Source organism: Schistocerca americana, chromosome 2 (assembly GCF_021461395.2).
Source record: "Schistocerca americana isolate TAMUIC-IGC-003095 chromosome 2, iqSchAmer2.1, whole genome shotgun sequence".
Taxonomy (NCBI): domain Eukaryota; kingdom Metazoa; phylum Arthropoda; class Insecta; order Orthoptera; family Acrididae; genus Schistocerca; species Schistocerca americana.
Window position 1 is genome coordinate 17118049 of NC_060120.1, and position 26961 is coordinate 17145009.

The 26961-nt window shown below is 40.9% G+C and overlaps 1 protein-coding gene across 2 annotated transcripts in view; it reads right to left on the bottom strand.

Annotated features, from left to right (window-relative positions):
- Positions 1-316: 316 nt before the first annotated feature.
- The window catches only part of LOC124595095 (cytosolic endo-beta-N-acetylglucosaminidase), a 111163-nt gene continuing 84518 nt past the window's right edge, over positions 317-26961 (bottom strand). The window contains exons 8-12 of one of the 2 annotated variants that reach the window (XM_047133686.1): positions 26464-26589; positions 26248-26373; positions 9499-9648; positions 995-1128; positions 317-467 (exon numbers count right to left, since the gene is read on the bottom strand). In XM_047133686.1, the coding sequence (XP_046989642.1) occupies positions 1005-1128; positions 9499-9648; positions 26248-26373; positions 26464-26589 (526 nt within the window). In that variant the 3' untranslated portion in view covers positions 317-467; positions 995-1004. Of the gene's footprint in view, positions 468-994; positions 1129-9498; positions 9649-26247; positions 26374-26463; positions 26590-26961 lie in introns of those variants that run through there. The other variant, XM_047133687.1, reaches the window with a different exon arrangement.

The following is a 26961-nucleotide window of genomic DNA, read 5'->3' on the forward strand; positions in this document are numbered from 1 at the left end:
TCCTCTATAAAATTATATCCCCAACATTTTTACCCATTATATTGAAATCACACTTTTTGATATGTATTTCACAGTAACATGTCATGTTTTGCTGATATGAACTGCAGTACCCTCAAGACATGGAAGCTTTCATTAATTTCTTGTAACCGAGTTCCTGTTGGTTCCACATGCAATTGAAATGCCATTAAAAGACAATTTTAAAGACATACAAAAATAAACTATTGATAATTTGATATTTCATGACCAGCAACAAAATAATGGGAAAATACAATAATAATATTACAGATCAAATTATACTCGATATGACAATTATCTTATTTCACAATCCATTCTCCATTCATAACATTTTATGGTCACTGATAAAGCACTACAGTTACAACAGATAATTCTTATTCTCTTGACTTCGTGTCATCTCTTACTTCTACTTTCAAAAATCTTTGGTTACAGGCTCAAAATATCTGGTATCACTGCAACAGAAAATACAAATAACTAACTGATTAGTTAAAATTAACAAACTACTGTAGTTGCTTCTAAAAAAATTAAATTTGTACACTAAAAAAAGTTATCTTTTTCTACCTCTCTCTTTGTCTCTTCTTGAGTAGTGACGTAAAGAAAAGAAATGGGAACACTGTGATCCTGAATAGCTTATTAATGAAATCACTGTATGAATCACAGTAGCTTTTACTAATAATAGTTTGAGCACTGGGTACAAAAGAAGATCAATATCTGGATTTGCAACCAGTCATCAATAAAAGTTTTGGGTTCTCAGTGGTAAGCTCTTCAATAACATCTTTTACTTGCAGCTTACATTATTTCTCCACTTTCTTTTGTTTTCCTACACAATTTTTGTTCAATTCATGCCTCACTTGTCTTTCCAATCAATACATATTTGTTAGTAATTTCTACATTAAGTGACACATGGTTCTGTAGACTTAAATTCAGTGACTTGCAAGAGCACAGATATATGTTCACCAAAATATTGTAGCACACTTACTTTGAACACACTATAATCGGTAACGTCTCCCATATGGGTATAGTGACAAATATCCCAACAGTATTTCTGTCCCTGGATCTCTGAGCTTTGCTCCTATCTCCAGAATTGTTCCATTTACATGAAATAAATAATGACTGAAACATCAAACGTAAAAGAAAATTCAGTGTGTATGTAGCAGCCCAGAATATGATCATATGATACACTACAATTACTTATCACAATGGAAAAAGAGAAACTGTCTACAGCTCTGTATAACAGTATGATGATGATAATAATAATAATAATTTAAGGTTTTAACATTAAATGGATAGTGAGCTTGCTACAGATTCATTATTAGCTAACTAGGCAAGGAGGGAGAAAGGGATTACCATGGACCTAGCCAAGGAACAGAGAGACTTAGAGAATTTGAGAAACCACAGAAAACAGGAACTGGGATGACTGGGGCAGGATTAACATGCACCTTCTTCTAAGTACTGATCTTATACCCTGACCAGTGTGAGAGTCCCAAAATACAATAATATTTCTTGTAATAAATGAAAATGAAATACGCACACAGAAATCACAGTCCACTTTTAAAAGTGAAGTCTACCAGGGAAAGATTACAAGAAGTTCCCAATTCCCATTTATCAAAAAACTGGAACTGCAGCTAACAATATTCTTACATTGTCAGATTTTAAAAGCTCATTAACACAAAATGTGCCAACATTTGATTTTTTAAAAATATTCTTATGAAAATAACATTTTCAGTCATTGCAGATGTTGGAGAACCTACTTAAATGAGATAATGAAAAACCACAGAGAAATGACAATAAAAATTAGTTAATTGAACACATCAAAAGCACTACAGATGACTCTACAATAGACACATGGCCGATTCCATGACTGATGAAAACACTAAGCCTATTTGTCAGTATATCCAACCACACTTATGTCAAATAAGTTTTGAATAAGCATAAAGTTTGTTTACATCTTTTCCAAAATTTTGTCCCTTGACCAGAGGGAAGTTTGCATGTCAACAGCAAGCAATCCCACTGAAATGGCTGATGACAAGATCATGATTGCCATTTAAAACTGTTATTTGCCATACAACTGTGGACAAAATGTAAATCAGCTAACCACATCTTGAACTATGGATTAAACTCAGAGGTTTAAATTGTGACAATGGGACTTTATGCAGCCATTATCCACAGCTTACAAAGTGTTAAGGTAACAAAGTACATAAATATGGTTAGAGAATAAACTGGTGATTCTGCTTCACAATGTACTTCCATAGCAGTTTAATTTTACTTTGCCAAGAATGTAACACTGGATCACCCATCCCAGCTTCTCAATCCTGCATATGCTGATTTCAACCTATTCCCGCTGATAAAAACCTAACTGAAGAGGCACTGTTTCACAAATTTTCAGAAGTGATGGGTTCTGAACCTTGCAGCTGAAGTCATTTTCTGACAAATAGGAGTGGATTGAAAATTTACATCTACATCCATACTCTACAAGCCCTCTTACACTGTGTGGTGGAGAGGACTTTTTGTACCACTGTCACTTTCCCTTTTTCCTGGTCCAGTTGGAGATGGTTTATGGGAAGAATGACTGCTAGCAACCAACCATGTGAGCTCGAATCTCTTTAATTTTATCTACATGGTCCTTTTGCAAGATATGTGTACAAGGAAGCAATATACTGACTGACTCTTCTAGGAATGTACTCTCTGAGAATTTTTAACAGGAAACCACAGTGTGATGGTAAATGCCTCTCTTGCAGTGTCTGCCACTGGGTTTGGTTGAGCACCTGTGTGATGCTTTCCTACTTTCTAAATAAGCCTGCAAAAACGTCATTGCTCTTCTTTGGATCTTCTGTATTTCTTCTCCCAGTCCTGTCTGGTAGTACAGATCTGAGACTGATAAGCAATATTCGAGTATTGTTCGAACAAGCGTATAGTTAGCAACCTCCTTTGTTGGGGAACTGCATTTCCCGAGTATTCTTCCAGTAAATGTCAGTCTGACATTGCCTTACTTGCAGTTGGTTTTATGTGGCCATTCCATTTTAAAATGCTTTGTACACATACTGTTACATATTTTATGGATGCGACTGCTTCCAATGATTGTTCTTCAATCATGTAATAATACAGTAATAGGTATTTTTGTCTATTTATGCAAAAAAAAAAAATACATTTGTTGTACAAACAATGTCATAAATGAATGCAGAAAGGTATTACTTTGAATTCCATATACCTCAAGTGTTGCAAATATGGTAAAAGTTTTAAAGATACTACGTTTTTAGGAAAGTAAGAGTGTGACATACCTGTCAAATGGGAGGATATATGGATGCAAAATAGTTGTTATTGTTACTACTTAAAAATTATGAATTATTTAGGAATAAAGAAGGTGATTCACTGAAAGGTATAATTACTGCATCATCAATAGATACACAAAACATCATTCGACTTCCACCCCTTTCCTGGCCCACAGTGAATGTACTGGAGTGGAATGGGGGTGTGAGATGGGGTGGGCGAGGGATGGAGAGAGAGGCAAGAAGCAGGAGGCAGGGATGGGGTTGGGGGTAAACATCTAGCAGCTCATAGGAGAGTAGGGAGCCATCAGTGCGCTGGTTGGGAGTGTAGGTAGAGGAGGCAGGTGGCCGATGGCTGTGCATGCAATTTCATAGGCTAGGGCTTGAGATAATAGCACAAACTAGCTGATGTGTCACAAATTGGACAAGGATACTGTGGCAGGGGATGATGCACACACAAACAAACACACACACACACACACACACACACACACACACACACACACACACACACTATTGGGTGGGGGGTGGGAGGGCTGCGAGGTATCTTAAGTTTATTTCAAGAAGGTTATGGAAGCAAAAGATGTACTGTTAGTATAGTTCCCATCCGCGCAGCTCAGAAAAGCTGCTGGTAGGGAGAATCCAGATGGTACAGGTTTTGAAGCAGCCATTGAAATCTCCTATGTTGTGCACTGCTACATGTTCTGCCACTGGGTGCTCCACCTTGTTTTTGGCAACAGTTTGATGGCTGGTTGCTTGTCATACCAATGTAAAACACTGTGCAGTGGTTGCAGTGGAACTGATATCTAAAATGGCTGCTTTCACAGGTGGCTCGGTTTCTGATGGGGTAGGATAAGTCTATGCCGGGACAGGAGTAGGTGGTGCTGGGTGGGTGGATTGGGCAGGTCTTGCATCTGGGTCTTCCACAAGGGTACAATACCTGTGGCAGGGGTCTGGGGTTGGGAGTGGCACAGGGATGGACTAGGATGGTGTCGAGGTTGGGTAGGCAGCAGAACAACACTTTGGGAGGGGACAGAAATATCTTGGGTAGGATGCCCCTCATTTCAGGGCATGATGATAGATAATTATAGTCCCAGGTGATATGGGGTGACAGGGGAGAGCTTCTTTGTGGTTGGTTCTTGGGATGGATGTGAGGATCAGGTGTTTGTGAAGATATGGCACGGGGGATCTGCTTGTGAATTATTTCTGGAGGGTATTGCCTGTCTTCAAAGGCTTTCGTGAGGCTTTCGGCACACTAAGTGAGGGAGTTTTCATCACTGCAGATGTATAAACGATGGGTAGCCTGGCTGTGTGGCAGGGATTTTTTGGTGTGGAAGGGGGTTGCAGCTGTCAAAGTGTGGGATACTGTTGGTGACTGGTGTGTCTAATGTTGGCCAAGGTGTGGATGGAGCCATCTGAGAGGAGGAGATCGACATCTAGGAAGGTGGTATGATTGGTAGAGGAGGACCAGCTGAAGTGGATGGGAGAGAAGATGTGGAGGAATGAGGATAAGGTGTGCTGGCCTTGGGTCCAGATTATAAAGATGTCATCAGACCATGAGTTTGGGGTTTTGGGAAGCTAGGAATGTTTCCTCCATGTGGCCCATGAAGAGGTTGGCATAGGAGGGTGCCATGTGGGTGCCCATGGCTGCGCCTTGAATTTGTTTGTATACCTTCCCCTCAAAGATGAAGTAGTTATGGGTTAGGATGTAGTTGGTCAGGTGTACGAGGGATGAAGTGGTGGGTTTGGAATCCACAGGACACTGGGAGAGGTAGTATTCACAGCAAGGCCATGGGCATTAGGGGTGGTGTAAGGGAGGTTGCATCAACAGAGATGAGCATGAATCTGGGAGGCAAGGGTGTGGGGATGGTGGAGAGCTGGTTGAGAAAGCGGTTGGTATCTTTAATGTGGAAGGCTAGGTTTAAGACAAATGCTTGGAAATGTTTATCGACAACGACTGAGATTCTTTCAGTGGGGGCACTGTAATCAGGCCCATTAAGGTGCCCAGGATTGTTAGGTTTGTGGATTTTGGGAAGCAGGTAGAAGGTGGGATGTGGGCTGCTGTTGGGGTGAGTAGGGAGATGGAATCGAGAGAGAGGTTCTGGGAACGTCCTAAGGATTTCAGCAGGGATTGGAGGTTGTGTTGGAAGGTATACAAACAAATTTGTAGTACAGACATGGGCACCAAGATGGCACCCTCCTATGCCATTTTCATGGTCTACTAGAGAAATCATTTCTAGCTTCCCAAAACACCAAACTGCTGGTCTGGTTCAGGTTTATTGAAGACATCTATATAATATGGACCCAGAGCAGGACATCTTATCCTCATTACCCCACAACCTCAACACTTTCTCTACCATCCACTTCACCTGGTGCTGCCTTGCTAGATCTTGATCTCCTTCTGTGAGACGGCTCCAGCCACACCTTGGTCCACATCAGACTCAGCAATCACCAACAGTAACTGCACTTTGACAACTGCCAATCCCTCTCATACAGCCTGGCCACTCACGGTAGCTGCATCTGCAGTGATGGTAACTTCCTTACCCAATATGCTGAAAGCCTCATAAAGGCCTTTGCAAACAGGAATACCTCTAACCTAATTCACAGACATATCTCCTGTGCCAGATCCTCCCACACAGCTGATCCTCAAATGCATTCCAAGAACCAGTCACAAGAAGCACCCTCCTTGTCACCCAATAACACACTGAACTGGAACGAGTGAACCACATCCTCTGTCGGGGCTTTGGTTATCTATCATTATGGCCCGAAATAGAGACATCCTATCCAAAATACTACCAACCACTCCTAAAGTAGTGTTCTACTGCCCAGCCAACTTCCAAAATGTCCTAAACCATCCCTATGCCACCCCCTCCCCCAGTCCTCTGCCCCAGGTATCACACAACTGTGGAAGACCCAGATGCAAGACCTGTGCAATCCACCCACTCAGTATCACATACTCCAGTCCTGTCATAGGCTTATCCTACCCCATCAGAGGCCGGGCCACCTGTGAAAGGAGCCATGTTATATTCCAGGTCTGCTGCAAGGACTGCACAGCATTTTATGTTGGTATGACAACCAACCAGCTGTCAACTAGAATGAATGGCCACTGCACAACTGTTGCCAAAACCAAGGTGGGCCACTCAGAGACACAACATGCAGCAGAGCACAACATCATGTGAGATTTCAATGGCTGCTTCACAACCGATGCCACCTGAATCCTCCCCATGACCACCAGCTTTTCTGAGCTGCACAGATGGGAGCTCACCCAATAGTATGTGTGTGTGTGTGTGTGTGTGTGTGTGTGTGTGTGTGAGCACATGCACACAATTCCCTACCACAGCAACCCCACCCAGTTTGTGTCCCCACATCAGCTAGTTATGTGCTGTTATCTCAAGCCCTGCACTGTGAAATCGCATACCAGCAGTCTGCTGCCTGGCCCCTCTACTTGCACCTCTAGCCAGCTCACAGATGCCTCCCCACTCTTCCACAAGCCACTTTCCCCAACCCCTGTCCTGCCTTCCACCTCTCGCCATCCCTCACCCCACTCAACGCCACCTGACCCCAGTACATTCATCATGGGCCAGGAAAGATCTGGCAGTTGGTTGAGCACAATGTAGGGAGACAGGCATGTGCATGTGCATGTGAGTGAGTGAGTGAGTGAGTGAGTGTGTATGTGTTTGTGTGCATGTTCCTCACACAAGCTAGAAAAAGGAAGTGCACTCTGAAAGCTAGCCAAGCTCTGTACCTGTTGTTTGTGTACCTATCAACAACATTGAGTTTCCACCTTTTGGTGAGTCATCTCCCTTATTCCTAAATAATTCATAATTCTCAACCAGAACTTTCCACACATTATTATATTACCATTTAATAAACTAGACAGAAACATAAAGATGTAGTATACATTAGATCATTGCTTACAAGAGGTAGAAGTTACAGTTAGGTCCATTATTACAATATTGTATGTAAAAATGGAATCAGTCAAGTTGGATAAACAGAAACATATCATTTGTCAAAAGCAAAAAAATACCAAAAAAATTATTTGCACCACTACCACATATGATAAAATTATTTCAGGTCACATTTAAGTAACAATCATTTTCATGATTTTATTGTTGTTGGTTTCAATCACAGATATCAGGTTACATTTACGAGGGGCGTTCCGTAAGCAGTGCAACACCTTTCTTTTCTTTGCCCATTTTGGTGGCAAAATGCAGAATTTGTTGTTGGGCATTTTGGAATAATCCTGTTTCAGCCCCTATAGTTTCATGAAGTTCTGATAGGCGGTGGCTCCACATATAGCCTCAAAACGCTGTTTGTAACAGAGGTGTGTTCCAGGTAGACAGCTATAATTGATTTTATGCTGTGTTGATAATTTTTGCTTTTGGACCGTATCATTACCACTGAATAAAACAATTTCCATGCTATACACCTTTTGTCTTTATTCTTTGCAAGGCACCTTCAGTGGCAGGTTTCATCAATGTTGTACTACATGTTGTGTTTTTGTTCCATTTTCGGCACTATTCTCCTTCTTATAATTACCATTTGAAATTTTGTTTTTCAGACTTCACAGTGTAGGAACAGTGCAACAAATGGAACAAAAACACAACATTGATGAAACCTGCCACTGAAGATGCCTTGCAGAGAATAAAAGTGAAACATGTACGGCATGAAAATCACATTTCAATCAGTTGTCGTTAGATGGCCCAAAGTAAAAATAATCAACATACTGTAATATTGCATGGAACTTATGAGGACAGGAAAACAAAAGTTGAAGATGTAGCCATCACTGAGTCTCTTTTAGTGAAAAACCAGAGTATTACAGATATTTAGAGGCTTGCAGAATGTTTATGGAGACTTGGCAGTCAACAAAAGCATGGTGAGTCATTGGGAGTGGTGCCTGTCATCATTGCACCAATGTCGTGCAAACCTGTCTGATCTCCCAGGTGGTGGCTGGCCACAGAAAGCTATTACTCCTGGAACTTATGAGCACTCTCATTCAAATTGATCAATGGGTCACAATTAAACATCTTGCTGCACAATTGGATGTCTCTGTTGGTAGTGCTGATATTCTTGCACACCAGTTGGGGTACGTAAAAGTATGTGCCCACTGTATTTCTCATCACCCAGCAGAAAACCTTAAACAACAATGAAGGAACATCTGCAAATAAATGCTTCAGGTTATGAGGCTATTAATGACAATTTTTTGATGAACATCATTACAGATGATGAAACGTGGGTTCATCACTTCAAACCAGAAACAAAATGGAAATCCACGGAGTGGTGTCACACCATCTCTCCTCCAAAGAAATAGTTCAAAGCTGCATCCTTGACATGTAAAGTCATGGTGACAGTCTTCTGGGACTCTGAAGCAGTTGTTCTGTTTGATGTCCTCCATCATAGTGCAATGATCAACTCCGAAGGGTACAGTGCTACCCCCAGGAAATTGAAGAAATGACTTCAGTGTGGTTATCACCACAAAAATGCAAACAAACTTCTCCTTTTTCATGACCACATGGGGCCTCAGATAAGTCTACACACCAGAGAGGAGCTCATAAAACTTCATTGGACTGTTCTTCCTCATCCATCCTATAATCTGGATCTCACACCTTCTGATTTCTATCTGTTTGGACCAATGAAAGGTGCTCTCCACGGGAAGTAGTATGTGTATGATGGGAGGTTATTGATGCAGCAAGCCATTGTCTCTGACATCTACCAGTAAAATGATGCCATGTGAGCATACAGGTCCCCTCAGTAAGGTGGCATAAGGCCATCGCATTAGACAGAGATTATGTTCAAAAATTTGGCTTTGCAGCCAAAGAGTGGGGAATAATATGGTGCACTGGAATCCTGAAGGAAAACTACCTGCTTTCAGAAAAAAATGTGTTGCATTACTTATTGAATGGCCCTCGTAACAATGACGTCATCATAATACATAATGGAATGTCACTTCAAGCACTTATGATCCATCAAATGTTTTCCATTTTTGATTGTACACCGGAATGATGATGGAGACAGTATTTTTAATGCTGATTTCCTATTCCTTGTGCTATATTAAGTCTTCCTGCACTAGGAAACAAGGCTGTATGGTTGGAAGTTCCTGCTGTAACATCCCAATGAGAATGGGGTAATTATAGATGGAACTCTACTAGAGTATTATATCAATATTTTACATTCTTTTCTGTAAAAAAACTGCTGTTCAGCACTTCACAATACTTACTTGATTCTCCAGCCACTGTTTTCAGCAGGTTTCGGTAAGTATCTGCCATAAAGCTCAAATATTTCTTTATTTAAAATGTCTGGTTGCGGGTACGGATACACACCCTCGTCACCAGGAGATGATGTATATGTATCCAATAATTCTTTCATGCTAGAAAATAAACAAAATAAATAAATAAATAAATAAAATAAAAATTCAGCAAAAACACCAACTAACAGTAAATGCCTTACAAAATGCTTTCTCTGATATATCAACGGTGGCCACTGCCTCTAATCTTAGAATCTGTACATATTATAAGGATGGAAGTATGTTGGTCTGTTCTATGTTTCCTCCTGCTGATCAATTTCAGCAAAATTTGGTACACACTGTATATCACTTACCATCTGAAAAGAACCACCACTCCGCCTTTCTCTCAAAGGGTAGGGGTGAAAACATCATGTAGCTCACAATACACAAATAGCCAGGCTATATTCATCCAGTATTTCAGATTGGAAACATTTGGTGAGTTGCAACCAAATTTACATGTAATTTCAAACCTTTATGAGACTTTTTCTTGCTGACACCCCGCCCACTCCTTCCCCTCCACTCCTACAAAATGATGAAAGAGAAAAAAGTTTATCACTTATGACATTTTCACTACTCATGCGAGAAAACTGCTGCATCACACATGACGTCTCAATTTATTACTTCTTTACTACAAATTCTGTTACCGACACATTTTTCAGACAGTATTCACATATACCACTGAATGTAACTGCAAAAATATGTCATTGTAAAACACAGGAGATGTTGTTGTGGTGTTTGCTCCCCAAATAGCAAAACACCTTTACTACTTTAAGTTTCTTATTTCCTAATCTAATTCCCTCAGCATCACCCGACTTAATTTGACTACATTCCATTATCCTCGTTTTGCTTTTGTTGATGTTCATCTTATATCCTCCTTTCAAGACACTGTCCATTCCACTCAGCTGCTCTTCCAGGTCCTTTGCTGTCTCTGATGACTTCATGAGTATGTATATCAATCTTTGCAGTTGTACCACAGAGATTGCACAGTAATGTGAAAGCTAAATATAAATACATGTGTAGAAACGAAGTTACAGCAGTTGTGTGGTATGTTCAGCCCAGTTGAATTAGTTATTAAGCTGGAATCCCAACATTTTTGGATGTTACTGTGTGTTTTTTGAACACAATGAATGTCTGAATGAAGGAACCAAAACGAAAGTAAAAAAAGAAACGCTTGCAGCTATTTTTTTCAAATCCAATGAATCGTCTATAAATCATGTGGACAGAAATGTGAAATAATTAATCATTAAGCTGTAATTCCCACCGTCCAGGACAGTTGCCACACTTGAATCAATCTCATTACGAAACAGCACCTATTTATACTCGGCTGTGCGCCTCTGTTTTGCTAACACGCCGCTCCGAGTCACGTACTCACAACACCTAGGTTGAGCCAGTGGGCTCCTTCTGCTTGTAACTTGCACCATGCAGACTGCTGCGTTTACTCTTTTCAGTGGTTTGACGGCCCTGTGGCCTCCTTTCTACTTCACAACTGCTGGTCAGCGTAACTTACTGTCAACCGGCCCGCACCTGGCTGTAACGTGTGCACTCAGGAATGTTGCACCGAATCTACCTGGCTGAAACACACTGACTGATTTTGTTTTCTGATTACTTTAAGTGTAGACATGATAATGTGACAGTTGGCCACAAGCATAAGCAAACAATAATTTTGCTCGCTTGAGGGTTGAGGAGTGATGGAGGCGGAATAAACCCCACCACCATCTCGCAGTGCTGCATGCATACACCCATGTTCTAGGTTTCTGCGAAAGCAGACTGACACATGGGGATAGCATTCATCTCACGCTAGGTGGGGAGAACCCTACGTCACAGTGGCGTAACGCTAAGTCATCTTGACGTAAATAAAACTAAATCGACTTCATGAATATGTATATCAATCTTTGTAGTTGTACCACAGAGGTTGCACGGTAATGTGAAAGCTAAATGTAAATACACTTGTAGAAACGAAGTTACAGCAATTGTGTGGTATGTTCAGCCCAGTTGAATTAGTTATTAAGCTGGAATCCCAACAATTTTGGATGTTATTGTGTGTTTCTTGAACATAATGAATGTCTAAACGAAGGAACCAAAATGAAAGTAAAAAAAGAAATGCTTGCAACCATTTTTTTAAATCCGATGAATTGTCCATAAATCATGTGGACAGAAATGTGAAATAATTAATTATTAAGCTGTAATCCAAATAATTTGGGATGTTATTGGGTATTTCATGAACATAACAAAAGCCAAAAAAAACTTGTAGTCATTTTTTTAAAAATCACACGAATAGTGCATGACTGTGTTGACAGAAACATGAAATAATTAATTTTTAAGCTCTAATCCCAAGAATGTGGGATGTTATTGTGTGTTTCATGAATGTAACAAATATCTGAATGAAGGAACCATAACCACAATGAAAGTCAACAAACGCTAGTATTCATTTTTTTAAAAAATCCGATTAATGTGCATAAATCATGTGGACAGAAACATGAAATAGGGAGAAATTAAAGTGTTTCACATTTTTATATGATTGGCATGATTACTATAGCTATTTCCATATTGCCTAAGAGTCATACAAAAAATAGCTGAAAATGGCAACAGCACTCACTGCTCTCAGTTGCTTAAAATGCTGGTAAATGTGACTTGCACGTCATTTCTCTCTATCCACGTGATTTATGCACAGTTAATCGGATATTTTTTTTTTGAATGACTAGACACTATTTTTTACTTTAGTTACTGTTATGGTTCCTTCGTTCAGACATTCACTACATCAAGAAGCACACAATAGCATCCAAGATTGTTGAGATTACAGCTTAATAAGTAATTCAATTGGGATGAGCATACCACACAGCTGCTGTCACTTCATTTGTACATATCTATTTACATTTGGCTTTCACAGTATCTACACCTACATACATACTCCGCAAGTCACAGTGACGTAACGCCACATCATCTTGACGTAAAAAAAACTAAATCGACTTCATGAGTATGTAAATCAATCTTTGCAGTTGTACCAGAGAGGTTGCATGGCAACGTGAAAGCTAAATGTAAATACATGTGTAGAAACGGTGCAACCTATGTGGTACAACTGCAAAGATTGATACATGTACTCATGTAGTTGATTTACGTCACAATGACGTAGCGTTACGTCACTATAACGTAGGGTTCTCCTCGTCTAAAGTGGGATGAATGCTACCAGACACATGGTCACAAAGATTGCTGATGCCTTCTGGCATTGTGAGGGGCATACTCAAAATAAAAAAAATAAAACAATGAGCATACACACAACACAAGGCGAAACTGAGTGCACAAAGCATTGGCAACAGCTACCATGCAATTGCTCTTGCTGTGATTGGCAGTATCATAAATAAGGTGAAGCCCAACATTTACAGGCATCTTTGGCAACCCATAGTTGAAAACAGCCCTGGTCCTCCCCTGCCAATCGAAAACTGTCACATTTTCAAGTATGCTACCAGACAGACATATGTGTTTCTTTGTTTTAAAATGCAGAGCAACAGAAAACATTATATGGGCTTCAGTACTGAATTGTACAGCTATTCCTTTAGCCGCCATTTTGGCGTATCAGTGACAGTGAATTGCCAACATCAGCCATTTCCGAGTCTAGTAATCAACTTTGTTATTCTGATATTGATATATGTCTAGTGGCTGAGTCCTGTGTAGCCATATGAGGCATGTATGCTATAGATCATTTAACAGCCCACAGCTGACATCGTGCACAACAGCGAATATTCTTACTGACCACATAAAATGTAAATTTTTAACATCTATCCCACCCAAAAGGGACGATATAATATGTTATCATCAGAAAGTGGGCATTTTGTCTTATATAGTGGCACAAAAGAGCAGGCTATCAAACTTCAAAAGGATCTCAACAGTGCAGACTCTCAAATGCACTTCACAACACAGCATCAAAATAACCAGTCTTTGCCATACTTAGACCTAATTATATCCATATGTGATAACCGCATCACATATGATATCTGTAGGAGAGAGTCAGCCACAAATGTCATTTACATAATTCATCTGTCACTATATTTATAAAATTGTAGCTTTGGGCACCATGTTGTTGTCACTACACAAAGTGCCTTTAAGCACACAAAACTATGAAAAAGAACTTCAGATCATTAAATTCATTGTGAACACTTATGGTTATCCCATACAGGTTAGAGATTCTCTCATCTGGCAAATGCAATGTACGAAGAGCATGAAATTACCATCATACCCACTGATCAGGATGCACGTGGAAGAAGTATTATAAAATCCTGTATCTGGGTACCATACATGTAAATTTACGCAAATGGCTAAAGAAGGCTGATGTTATCACTAGTTTGCATATGCTAAACCAAGTAGGCCTAAAATTGAGTCACTCACAACAAAAAACTGTATAAGCAATCAGGTATTTACGCAATAAAGTGTGATGGTTGTGAATGTCAGTACGTCCGACAGACCATATATGCATTTTCCTCTAGATCTGAGAAGCGCCAGGATGTAGGTAATTCTGAATCAGCCTCTAACAAATCTTTTTGAGGCTTTCAACAATTTAATATCTGACCTCCACAAAAGTCTTAATACCCTTCATCTTCAATCCAAAGAACAAGTCCTGGATTTCTGGAAGAGAGAGAAATCCTCTACAATCTGTAACATATGCCAGACTGCACATTTAATGAGCAAACTATGCTCAAACATAGGTTCATTCTCAACAATTCTGAGTTCTTAAAGCAGCACAATGCTGAGTCTACACTCTCAAATTTCTGCAATCTACATATAGTGGAGATGCTGAGTCGCAGATAGGCACGACAAAAAGATCTTCACACTTGAAGCTTTCGGCCAATGGCCTTTGTCAACAATAGATGCACATACATTCTATCCTGATTTTCCATTGTTTGAAATTTCTGCAAACTGGTGTACAGTCATACACAGCATAATATAACCTTATAGGTCCACTAGTTTGTATGTCAACTAATTGTGTCATGTTTATTGGTTGTTATTGTTATACACATACCCATGCACTGTTTATAGGTTAAATCCATTTACATCTGAATTTTCATACTTGGTTGATATCTGATTATGGGCACCTTAGGTTACACTAGTTATTACCCGTATCTGCACACACACACACAGCCATGCTCTTTAACATACATGATATAGTTTTTGATGCTTGTGTTTTATAACTGTTTTTTATTTCACTTCATATACTTTAGCTTCCACCAGGGTTTTAGTCTGTACTCGGTTGCTCACTCTAGACCTAACTTTTGATTTTGCAATTCTTGGCCTTCAAATAGATTTTTATGTCTCATTTTATTATCTTTATGATCACTACAGATTGCTGTGCTATGTACGGTATGGTATCACCACTCCATTGCCCATTTTTATTGCCCAGATAATGCATTTTTATTTTAGTATAAATCTGTTTCATGTAGTACCACCATAATTTTTGCTTTGTACCATGGTTCTGTCTCATTTCTATTTTCTGGCTTCTATATTAATAGAAGCAGACGGTTCAGTTAACAGTGACATGTTACTTTACTTCACCATCCACACAAGTTCATCTAACAGTCAGCTGTGACACCTTGCCCCAGCTGTTACGCAAAATTTAGTTTCCTCTGTGCTGGCGAGACAGGCGTTTTGCCGACAGCTCTGGCACATAAGTGTGCATGCTCATGTCTGTATTGAAAATCTCAGTCATGTCTCCCCCCCCCCCCCCTACAGCATTGTATTCTCCATTGCAGATCCTAATGTAACGCATGCATGAGTTAAATATATTACAATTAAGTGGTCCACTCCTTCCACAGCCTTGACTTGACAAACCATTTGAGTGAGCATCCATTAGCCAAGGCTTTAACTGTTCTGCCTTATAATGTTATCACTGAACTACAGCAAGTCTTTCCTTTCTGGTTACAGTGTGTAACACCCAATGATGGAGCAATAGTCTCTAATAATAGTTATGCTAATATAATTTACAACTGGTGCACATTTCTCAATCTTATCAGTATGGTCCTCAGTTGTGTTTGTTCACCAAATCAGATTTTATTTTAAAGGGGAAAGTCAATGAGCTCTTGATTCTTGGAAGATGTGAAGAATTGTTTGTCTATTTTTAGATGGCATTTAACCAGACAGTAGACATCCTTCACACAAGTGTTTATAAGCTAGATGAGTGTGTATATTATATAATACATAGGGTTAGGTTAGTCATATTTATAAAAAATGAATACATTAAAAAATATAGATATAAGTTAGTTCCATGTAGATCAGCATATGGAAGCAGCTTCTTGGGAGTTACGACTGATGTGCAGATAAGAAGGTAGGTGGTGAAGATGAATGCAGTAGCAAGGGACTGTCTACACATGAAACTTCATCCAGTAACATCATTCTGCCACATATGACTGTACTGTGCTCTCTGGTGTGTGCTTATTGCATTTTGTGTTGATCTTCATGTTATGTACATACAGAATTTAGCCATTTAAGTGTTCATTACAATTGACACACAGCAAATACAACAGTCATTATAGTAATAGAAAAATGTATTGAGAGGATTAAATGCAGAAACCATGTGCTCAAGTGGAACTCTGCCAATGACCAGGAAAGAGAATACTTTGAGCATGCAGTGTATTCTGTTGTTTTATTTCTCTCTCTCTCTCTCTCTCTCTCTCTCTCTCTCTGCACGGTACACGCCAGACAGCCACATTCTAACATAAAATGCTACTCTGACATTGGGAAACGAAATGTTTTCAATTTTTTTCTTTTTAGGTTCTTATCAGGAAAATAAAAATACTCTATGAGCAATTTTGACACTATATAGAGTGGTCTGTCAAGGAAAAGGAGACTATTGATTTACACTGATTTTAAATACATTTTTGACTGGACAGTAAAAGTGGTTCATTACTGGGCACAATCAGTCATAAATTTCCATACTTGACCACCTCAAGACAGTAGGAAGTCAAAAGTAGACAAATGGATTGTAAAAATCAAGATTCAGAGTTGACTACAGGATATACATTGGTTAACCTAACAGTGAGGCTAAGTTACTTCAGACGAGGTTAAAAATTTGTTGACTAGAGCAAAGTTTACAATGACCTTCATGAAATCACTACACTCAATATCAGCGTTAATAAAGTTTGATCCATTTTTAAGAATAGTTTTCTCACTAGAAACACTAACTCCAATATCAGTAAATTATCAGGGAAACCTTAGATCACAACAAATATTAGAAATTCTTCATAAACAAGAAAATTTACTAAATAATTAGAATGAAGAATGGTCAGAAAGTATTTTCATATTCTCACTCAAATTTTAACATAAAACAAAAGAAAAGAAAACTGTATATGAATGATACAATAGAATGTTGATAATTACAACTCACCACACAGAGGAGGCATCGAGTTGCAGACAGGCGGAATGAGAAAGACCACTAGACATGCAACATTTCAGGAAAAAAAGTCCTCGTTCCAAAAGACAAGACATGAACGGTGTATCCTGGCACTGTGGACCGTGTCTGATGTGCACAGCAATCTGCTGGGGTGGGTGGTGGGTGTAAGGAGGCGGCATGTGCCAGTTAGGGGAAGGAATAACAGGGTAAGCGAAAGGGAAGGTGTTGGGTGGGCTGCCTGTGGAAGCATGCAGGAACGTGGCAAACACAGGGTGGGCTGTTACGTGCAGACTCAGGAGCCTCTGCTCCGTGGACGGGGGGAGGTGAACAGAGAAGAGGAAAAAAAAAAACAATAAGTGGGTTGGTGGGATAAAAGGGGTATGTAGTGATGGAGTGGTAGTGGGGAAGAGGGTAGGCAGGGATGCACATCTCCCACGCCTCGTCTATCCAGCTGAAAGCTGCCACTCTCTCCGTACCAAGGAGTCCCTTCCATAAAGGCCAGACACTCTTGGCCATCACATGTGTAGAGACAAGCAGTCCCCCTCTAGATATACCAAAGATCTCAGAGGTCTTCACAGGCTGAAGTTACTCATCCAACCTCATACACAAACAGATCTTCCATGCCTTGTCTCTGCTGTCACCTACCATCTCCCACATACCCACCGTATGGCCATAAAGGAGCACTCCCCTCATGACTCAGGACCACACAGGACTAGAGCAACTGAATCACATTTTCTGCCAGGATTCTGACTACCTCTCATTGTGTCCTGAAATGTGGAATATCCTATGACTTATCCTTCCCACCACTCCCAGTATTCTGCTACCCACTGAACCAATGCAATATCCTGGTCCATCCCCATCTCACCCCTACTCCGAACCCCTTGCCCCATTGCTCACATCTCAAAGTAGCCCCAGATGCATGATCTGTCCCACACATCCCCCTACCACCAGCTACTCTAGTCTCCTATCCCATCAAAGGCAGGGCCACTTGTGAAAGCAGTCATGTGGTCTATAAACAAAGCTGCAACCACTGTGCTGCTTTACTTGAATGCATGACAACCGCCACGTTGTCAGCCTGCTTGAATGGCCACTAACAAACTGTGGCCAAGGTTCAACTGGACCACCCAGTTGCAGAACATGCTGCCCAACACAACGTGCTTCATTTCAATGACTGCTTCACAGACTGAACCATTGGCAATCTTCCTAGTGATTCCAGCTTTTTTGTGCTGCGCAAATGGGAACTCTACTACATATCATTTGTTCTTGTAACCCCTCCAGGTCTTGACCTTCAAATTTCCCTGTCCTCCACCTACCTATCCCCTTTCCCTCCAGCACTAAACTCACCTTCTATCCCACCAATGCAGCTACTGGTCTTTCCCCAACACAGTCAGTCAACTCTGCACCTAGCAACCCATCCTGCACGCACCACATTCCTGGATGTTTCCACAGGCAGCCCATCATCTTCCCCACCCATACCCTGCTATCCCCCCCCCCCTCCACTACTCCTCTCCCCTCCTTACAGACACCACCCTCCCAAGAAGATTGCTGTGCCTGTCAGACACAGACGCAATCCACAGTCAGGCCCCAGCACTCGGACAGTGGCCATGTGCGTGTGAGTTTTCTATTTTGGAAGAAGACCTTTCTTGGGTGAAAGCTAAAATTTTAGCAGTCTTTTTCACTCTGCCTGTCTTTAACTCGACAGCACCTGTTTGTGGCAAGTAGCAATCTACAAAGTACACGAATGAACAAATACCAGGAACTAAAATAAAAAATTCTCTCAAATTTTCTTCTCGAATAAGAAGAAAAAATTGTTAAACCTATAAAAGTAAAATCAATTATATGGCTGACATTTCCGAAATGACCAAAAAGTTTGTACCTTTGATACCTACCCCCTCTGTCCAAATACAGACTGGATTAAAAAAATTATATATATGGTCTTTATATATGTCTGCTTGTGTCTGTACGTGTGGATGGATACGTGTGTGCGTGCGCGAGTGTATACCTGTCCTTTTTTCCCCCTAAGGTACGTCTTTCCGCTCCCGGGATTGGAATGACTCCTTACCCTCTCCCTTAAAACCCACATCCTTTCGTCTTTCCCTCTCCTTCCCTCTTTCCTGATGAGGCAACAGTTTGTTGCGAAAGCTTGAATTTTGTGTGTATGTTTGTATATATATATATTAAACATTCCACGTAGGAAAAATATATCTAAAAACAAAGGTGATGTGACTTACCATACGAAAGTGCTGGCAGGTCGATAGAAACACAAACAGACACATACATACACACAAAATTCAAGCTTTCGCAACAAACTGTTGCCTCATCAGGAAAAAGGGAAAGAGAGGGAAAGACGAAAGGAAGAGGGTTTTAAGGGAGAGGGTAAGGAGTCATTCCAATCCCGGGAGCGGAAAGACTTACCTTAGGGGGAAAAAAGGACGGGTATACACTCGCACACACACACATATCCATCCACACATATACAGACACAAGCAGACATATTTAAAGACCCTGCCTGGAACAGTTCCGTCCTCCGTCGCAGCGGGACCCACCTCCTCTTCCTCAAAATCACCCTCTCCAAACCTTCCAGGAATTTCTGATTTCCAGCCTTGCATCTCAATCCTTCTTAAAAAACCTTAATCCTACTCCCAACATCACCACTGCTGAAGCCCAGGCTATCCGTGATCTGAAGGCTGACCAATCCATCGTCATTCTTCCGGCGGACAAGGGTTCCACGACCGTGGTACTTGATCGTCGGGAGTATGTGGCTGAGGGACTGCGTCAGCTTTCAGACAACACCACATACAAAGTTTGCCAAGGTAACCCCATTCCCGATGTCCAGGCGGAGCTTCAAGGAATCCTCAGAACCTTAGGCCCCCTGCAAAACCTTTCACCTGACTCCATCAACCTCCTGACCCCACCGACACCCTGCACCCCTACCTTCTACCTTCTTCCTAAAATCCACAAACCCAATCATCCCGGCCACCCCGTTGTAGCTGGTTACCAAGCCCCCACAGAACGTATCTCTGCCTACGTAGATCAACACCTTCAACCCATTACATGCAGTCTCCCATCCTTCATCAAAGACATCAACCACTTTCTTGAACGCCTGGAATCCTTACCCAATGTGTTACCCCCGGAAACCATCCTTGTAACCATTGATGCCACTACCTTATACACAAATATTCCGCACGTCCAGGGCATCGCTGCGATGGAGCATTTCCTTTCACGCCGATCACCTGCCACCCTATCTAAAACCTCTTTCCTCATCACCTTAGCCAGCTTCATCCTGACCCACAACTTCTTCACTTTTGAGGGCCAGACATACCAACAATTAAAGGGAACAGCCATGGGTACCAGGATAGCCCCCTCGTACGCCAACCTATTCATGGGTCGCTTAGAGGAAGCCTTCTTGGTTACCCAGGCCTGCTAATCCAAAGTTTGGTACAGATTTATTGATGGCATCTTCATGATCTGGACTCACAGTGAATAAGAACTCCAGAATTTCCTCTCCAACTTCAACTCCTTTGGTTCCATCAGATTCACCTGGTCCTACTCCAAATCACATGCCACTTTCCTTGACGTTGACCTCCACCTGTCCACTGGCCAGATTCACACGTTCGTCCACATCAAACCCACCAACAAGCAACAGTACCTCCATTATGACAGCTGCCACCCATTCCACATCAAACGGTCGCTTCCCTACAGCCCAGGTCTTTGTGGCAAACGAATCTGCTCCAGTCTGGAATCCCTGAACCATTACACCAACAACCTGACAACAGCTTTCGCATCCCGCAACTACCCTCCCAACCTGGTACAGAAGCAAATAACTAGAGCCACTTCCTCATCCCCTCAAACCCAGAATCCCCCACAGAAGAACCACAAAAGTGCCCCACTTGTGACAGGATACTTTCCGGGACTGGACCAGACTCTGAATGTGGCTCTCCTCAAATCCTGCACTGAAATGAGATCCATCCTTCATGAAATCCTCCCCACTCCACCAAGAGTGTCTTTCCGCCATCCACCTAACCTTTGTAACCTGTTAGTTCATCCCTATGAAATCCCCAAACCACCTTCCCTACCCTCTGGCTCCTATCCTTGTAACTGCCCCCAGTGTAAAACCTGTCCCATGCATCCTCCCACCACCACCTACTCCAGTCCTGTAACCCGGAAGGTGTACACGATCAAAGGCAGAGCCACATGTGAAAGCACCCACGTGATTTACCAACTGACCTGCCTACACTGTGATGCATTCTATGTGGAAATGACCAGCAACAAACTGTCCATTCGTAAGAATGGACACTGGCAGACAGTGTTTGTTGGTAATGAGGATCACCCTGTGGCTAAACATGCCTTGGTGCACGGCCAGCACATCTTGGCACAGTGTTACACCGTCCGGGTTATCTGGATACTTCCCACCAACACCAACCTATCCGAACTCCGGAGATGGGAACTTGCTCTTCAATATATCCTCTCTTCCCTTTACCCACCAGGCCTCAATCTCCGCTAATTTCAAGTTGCCGCCACTCATACCTCACCTGTCATTCAACATCATCTTTGCCTCTGCACTTCCGCCTCGACTGACATCTCTGCCCAAACTCTTTGTCTTTAAATATGTCTGCTTGTGTCTGTATATGTGTGGATGGATATGTGTGTGTGTGCGAGTGTATACCCGTCCTTTTTTCCCCCTAAGGTAAGTCTTTCCGCTCCCGGGATTGGAATGACTCCTTACCCTCTCCCTTAAAACCCACTTCCTTTCGTCTTTCCCTCTCCTTCCCTCTTTCCTGATGAGGCAACAGTTTGTTGCGAAAGCTTGAATTTTGTGTGTATGTATGTGTCTGTTTGTGTTTCTATTGACCTGCCAGCGCTTTCGTGAGAAATGCCTTGAATGGACTTCGTTCACAATCCCTGGCCAATAGGGGTGTGAGAGAGGATCATATGGTGCTCTGGATGTGGGCTGGCAGGGGATGGAGCATGGTTGCTTCTTTCTCTCTTGCATGCCAGCACCTGACCTGCTAACATGTTCACTTCCACTCCTCCATGCCACCCTCGAGACTTTGGCCCATTTTGTAAGAAGTTTGTTGCTTCCCTACTTGATTAAAATTTGTATTTATTTTCATAAGTAAACCCTTCAGGGATCTTTTTGAAATTCCTTGCTTTATTATTTAAATTGACCATTCTGATCCACATGCTCATATCAAACCTGCGTCTGCTGTCCTGTGCAAAATATAGAAAAGTTGAAATTGTGGTTTTTCATGCTTCAGGTGGCTCACCCCATTTCAGTACCACAGTACCACACACAGAAAACTCAAACAACGATATGAAATTGTCAGAAATGGCCTTCTTTGGGTCACTGTTCAATCTAAGAATCACATTGTTCTGAAAGTTGGTTATGGTGTCAAACTGTTGATCTTTCATGAGAATTCCTGCACTTTGTCATTTTGTGGTAGATTCATACTGATAACATCAACTCTTATAGCCCCGCGATGATTTTTTTGGGGAAAGAATTGTCCATGTTTCCCTCTACAATCAAGTCATGACAGGCAAACAAATGTCACCATTTTTGTTTCAGGTGGAGGTATGAAAAAACCTTACACACATTTTGCTTCACAACATTTTGGTGAATGTTTTTTAACACCTGATTTACAGATGCTGTAGCAATTTATGATGCAACTATGTTGACACACTACTGCCTGCTCAAACTGACTGTTCAAACACACAGGTTTTGTTTGCAGTTGTTAGTTCAAGCTGCCACCATAGTTATGGCACTGATGTTGCTCATATGTAAAGAATAAAATCAGTCTCGGAATATTTTGGGCAGACTGTGTATTGTTCTCAGTCTCACATATAGCACATAATTACATTTCATTACTTTTGCAGACATATTGAAATTAGGTCTCTGCACAAAGGATGATTCCACATTTATCAGTAACTATTTGCTAGTCTGCTTCCTCCTTACAACATTTTCCTGCATTGTAATTTAGGAAAATGCTGTATAGAGGAAGGAGACTGGTGAATAGTTACTGGCATGTGTGGAATCACTCTTTTTACTTCATGATCATTACTGACAAGTGGAGTTATGACATTCTTAGACAATCAAAGTTTGTGTATGAAACTACAGTGGCGTCACCCACTGTCATTATGGAAACTGAGCAGCATGTGCAACATTACTGCCAACTGTTGTGGTGCCACTAGGGAGTGTCCTCTGAAGAGACAAACACCAGATTCCTGCATATAAGCTTGCCCAAGGCCATTATGAATCAACTGCAATGCCATTGGTGGTGGGCCAAGGATCAGTGACCAGTTAATTGGAAAAATGGTATGAAAAAACTTTACACACATTTTGCTTCACAACATTTTGGTGAATGTCTTTTAACACCTGATTTACAGATGCTGTAGCAATCTATGATGCAATTTATGTCCTAAAAAATGCCTCAGCACGGCAGTGTTGCTTGCTCACCCAATTCACTATGCACAGTTAGCTACTGTTGTGGATGCTAGCCATTTGGCAATGAGGGCAGCAATTCACCACTGTTTAGAAGGCCAATGGTAGCCACTGCAGTTTTTCTCCAAGAAGTTACAGGGATCACAACAAAAGTGGAGCAGGTATGACATGGAACTGTTGGCGATCTATGAAGCAATTAGCAGAAGCTAGATCAAAGAGTGTGTTTACAGACCAAAAACTATAACACCTGCCTTTAAAGACACTAGCGATAAGTGTTCACCAATACAGTTCCCTTATATTGAGTCATAGGCGAGTTTACAACACACACACACACACACACACACACACACACACACACACACACACCATGTAAGAGGTGGAGAGAATTTAGTGGATGGCTATTTTTCATGCACGTGTGGGATTTCAGAGATTGTAGACTATTACAAGTTCCCGGTGAAATACACTGTGGGTTCAGAACTACAGCAACTATTAAAAGACCTGCCTACAGATCTGAAATCTGAACAAATTCCAATTCCTAAGTCTCAGCTGAAGCTGTGGTGTGAAATTACTCAAGGCAAACTGAGACCATACATTTCAGAGAAGTTCTGAAAGACACTATTATGCAGTGTCCGCATCTTTTCACACTCAGGAACCAATGCCACAATCAAGTTGCTCACATGCTGCTTTTTGTGGCCTGGTATGGAAAGAGACATGTGCCTTTGGGTACATTTCTGCACTCCTTGCCTGCAAAGCAAAGTGGGCCAACATGTGCACACTGATACTTGAAATTTTCAAGGTACCTCTGCTAGATGCACAGATGTTCATGTGGACCGTATCAGACCTCTTCTGCTATCAAAGGGTTACAGGTATTTATTTACTGCCATAGATAGGTGTATAAGGTGAGCAGAGGCAACTGCAACAGCTGATATATCAGTCAAAACTACAGCGAAGATGTTTCAGTATACGTGGGTCTCACATTTTGGGTGCCCCCTCTATGTTACAATTGATTAAGAATGCCAGTTTGAGTCCAAACTGTTCGCAGAGTTGGCCAAAATGTGTAGTTTCCAGTGCCACATGACTAGCTATCACCCTACCAGGTGGAATGGTGGTACAGAACTCTGAAAGCAGCATTGATGTGCCATCAAGTGAGATGGACGGAAGTGTTACCACTGGTGTTGTTAGGCCAGTGAACTGCTCACAAATGTGACATTGGTGGGTCAGGGGCTGAGATGGTTTACTGCGAACCACTATGGATTCCAGTTGACTATTTAGTACTTATCTCACTGCCAAACACAGAGAACCTCACACGGTGGCTGCAGCCGCTGAAATGTCACTGCATGAATATATGTTGCTCACTGCCTTCCCACTATGGCAATCATAAGGTGTTTGTACATGAAGACTTCCACAATTGCTCTCACATAATGTTACGAACAAACAAGCACGTCATGGACATGTTGAATAATGGCATTTTAGCAAAGGTATAGATAAAATGCATCAAGCCAGTGTGGGTTTTACTGCATCAATCTCAGATGCCACACCTGTGCATCAAGACATAGCGAATGCAGAATGAAGTGAACAGATACCTCTCACATCATCCGAGACAGCACCACAACTAACAGATACATCACCACTGCAAACAATAGCGTAACCACTCCCGAGACACCAGACACACACAAGAGCCAACCATCAGATTAAATTCCGGTATCAACACATCCTACGGGCTCTGCACTTCAAGAGGGGGCTCTGTGGCAGAGATACTTCTTGTGCACTTGTGCAGCATGATGTCAGGGTGAGTGATGAGTTTTTTTTTGTTGGATGTTGGTTTTTATCTTTGCTGACACGTTATGCAACTTCTTAGCATTTATTGGTTCTAGCTGTTTAATAGTTTTGGCATGATTCTACAAATAAAGAGTTTCGTTCACTCTTTATTCACTACAAGTAATTTATCTATGTGATGTAGGTTCTTGCCTACAGGTTTATGGTACTTTTATTTTGGACTGTGGTTGTTATTGGGGAACTCTGACAGTGTGTGAACTGGACTGTTTACTCTAATGCAGCTTGCAATGCTCTGGAAGTATTATGTAACAGATTTCAAACTGTTTACTACATCAGAGTTAGTCTTCATTGGTTTCCCGTGCAACTTGCCTACTACAAAACAAACAAATGTTCAACTAAGACATTTATTTAAAATGTCAGTGAATACATTCTAAAATTTCTAACTGTGAAAAAGTCATCAGTTGGGATCCTCTGCTACTTGTTCAACAGATCTGATTAAGTACATACCTGGACTACTACTTATTTGAGCAAGTTATAGAAAGTATTTCAGATAATGTAAGGATCACAACGTATCACAGAAGAAATTAAAAGGTATGCCACAAATTTTTATCATTAGGCCTTTGTTATTCTTTATCTGTTGAAATTGTCTGCAATGTTGTATAAATCAGAAGGCAGGATTAATTATTTCTGAAATGATATAGCCACTATTTTAAAGGAAACCGTAAACAATGTATTCACTTGAGTTCTTAAATTATATGCATATTGGGGATGGCTTTAAACTATCGTTAACCACAATTAATCCAGTAAGACTTGCACCAATAAGAAGTAGTAAAAGTGGCAAAACATTTTAAGTTTTGAGGTGTGTGTGTATACAAACACAGTCTCCAAAGAACCATAACTGCAACCAATACATGATAGTGAACATGCACAAGCGACATGCATTAAGTGTTTAGCAGAGATTACAGGCACTTTTTTCATGCATTATCTCAAAAATTTAATACCATTAATATTTTGTAATCAGAATTGATTAACAGAATTCTTCTCCTTACATCTTAGAACACAGAAACATGCAAAAAGAGTCTGCAACACAAACCTGTACTTGCCTGAGCTTTCTTGTATTAAAAACAATATATCCAGTTTTGCATCCAAATGGCTTATATCTTTTACGGCTACTGACACCAGTAACAGACCAGACCACTCAAACTTGCATATTATCAGCCTGAAAAATTATACAGTACATTTAAAAAAACTGTAATATCATTCGTGGTTAAGACTTGTCTAAATTAAAGCCAATTTTTCAGAACTCGACCTCTTATAAAAGGACTCTGGTACTTCAGGTGCTGGATCAGGTCTCCGAGTAGCTTCCCCAGTTTCAACTATAGCATCTACTGATGGCACTGCATCTCCACTGGGGACATCTGTTTCATCACGACAACTGTAACAAATGAAATGAAAAAAAGAATGTAAAGAAATTGTATTTCATTTATTGTGTCTGAATATGAAGAAACTGTAATGACATATGCACACAAGCAAAAATGGTAGTTTTACTATCAAGCCACATATTTCAGAAAAAATATGTTACAAGTTAATGTGCTTACCACACTATTATTAATCATAAATTTGGCAGGGCATTTATAGGTTATCCTTTTCATAAAAAACTTGATTTAAATTATTACTTTTACAAATCCTGTCATAGTTTGGAAAAAAAAAAGAGTTGAGTTTTTGGCAAGTTTAAGAAGTACACTCAAATCAAATGCTATCAGCGATAATTTGTTGATTCTGGCAAGCCATAAGTTTAGTTTTAAGA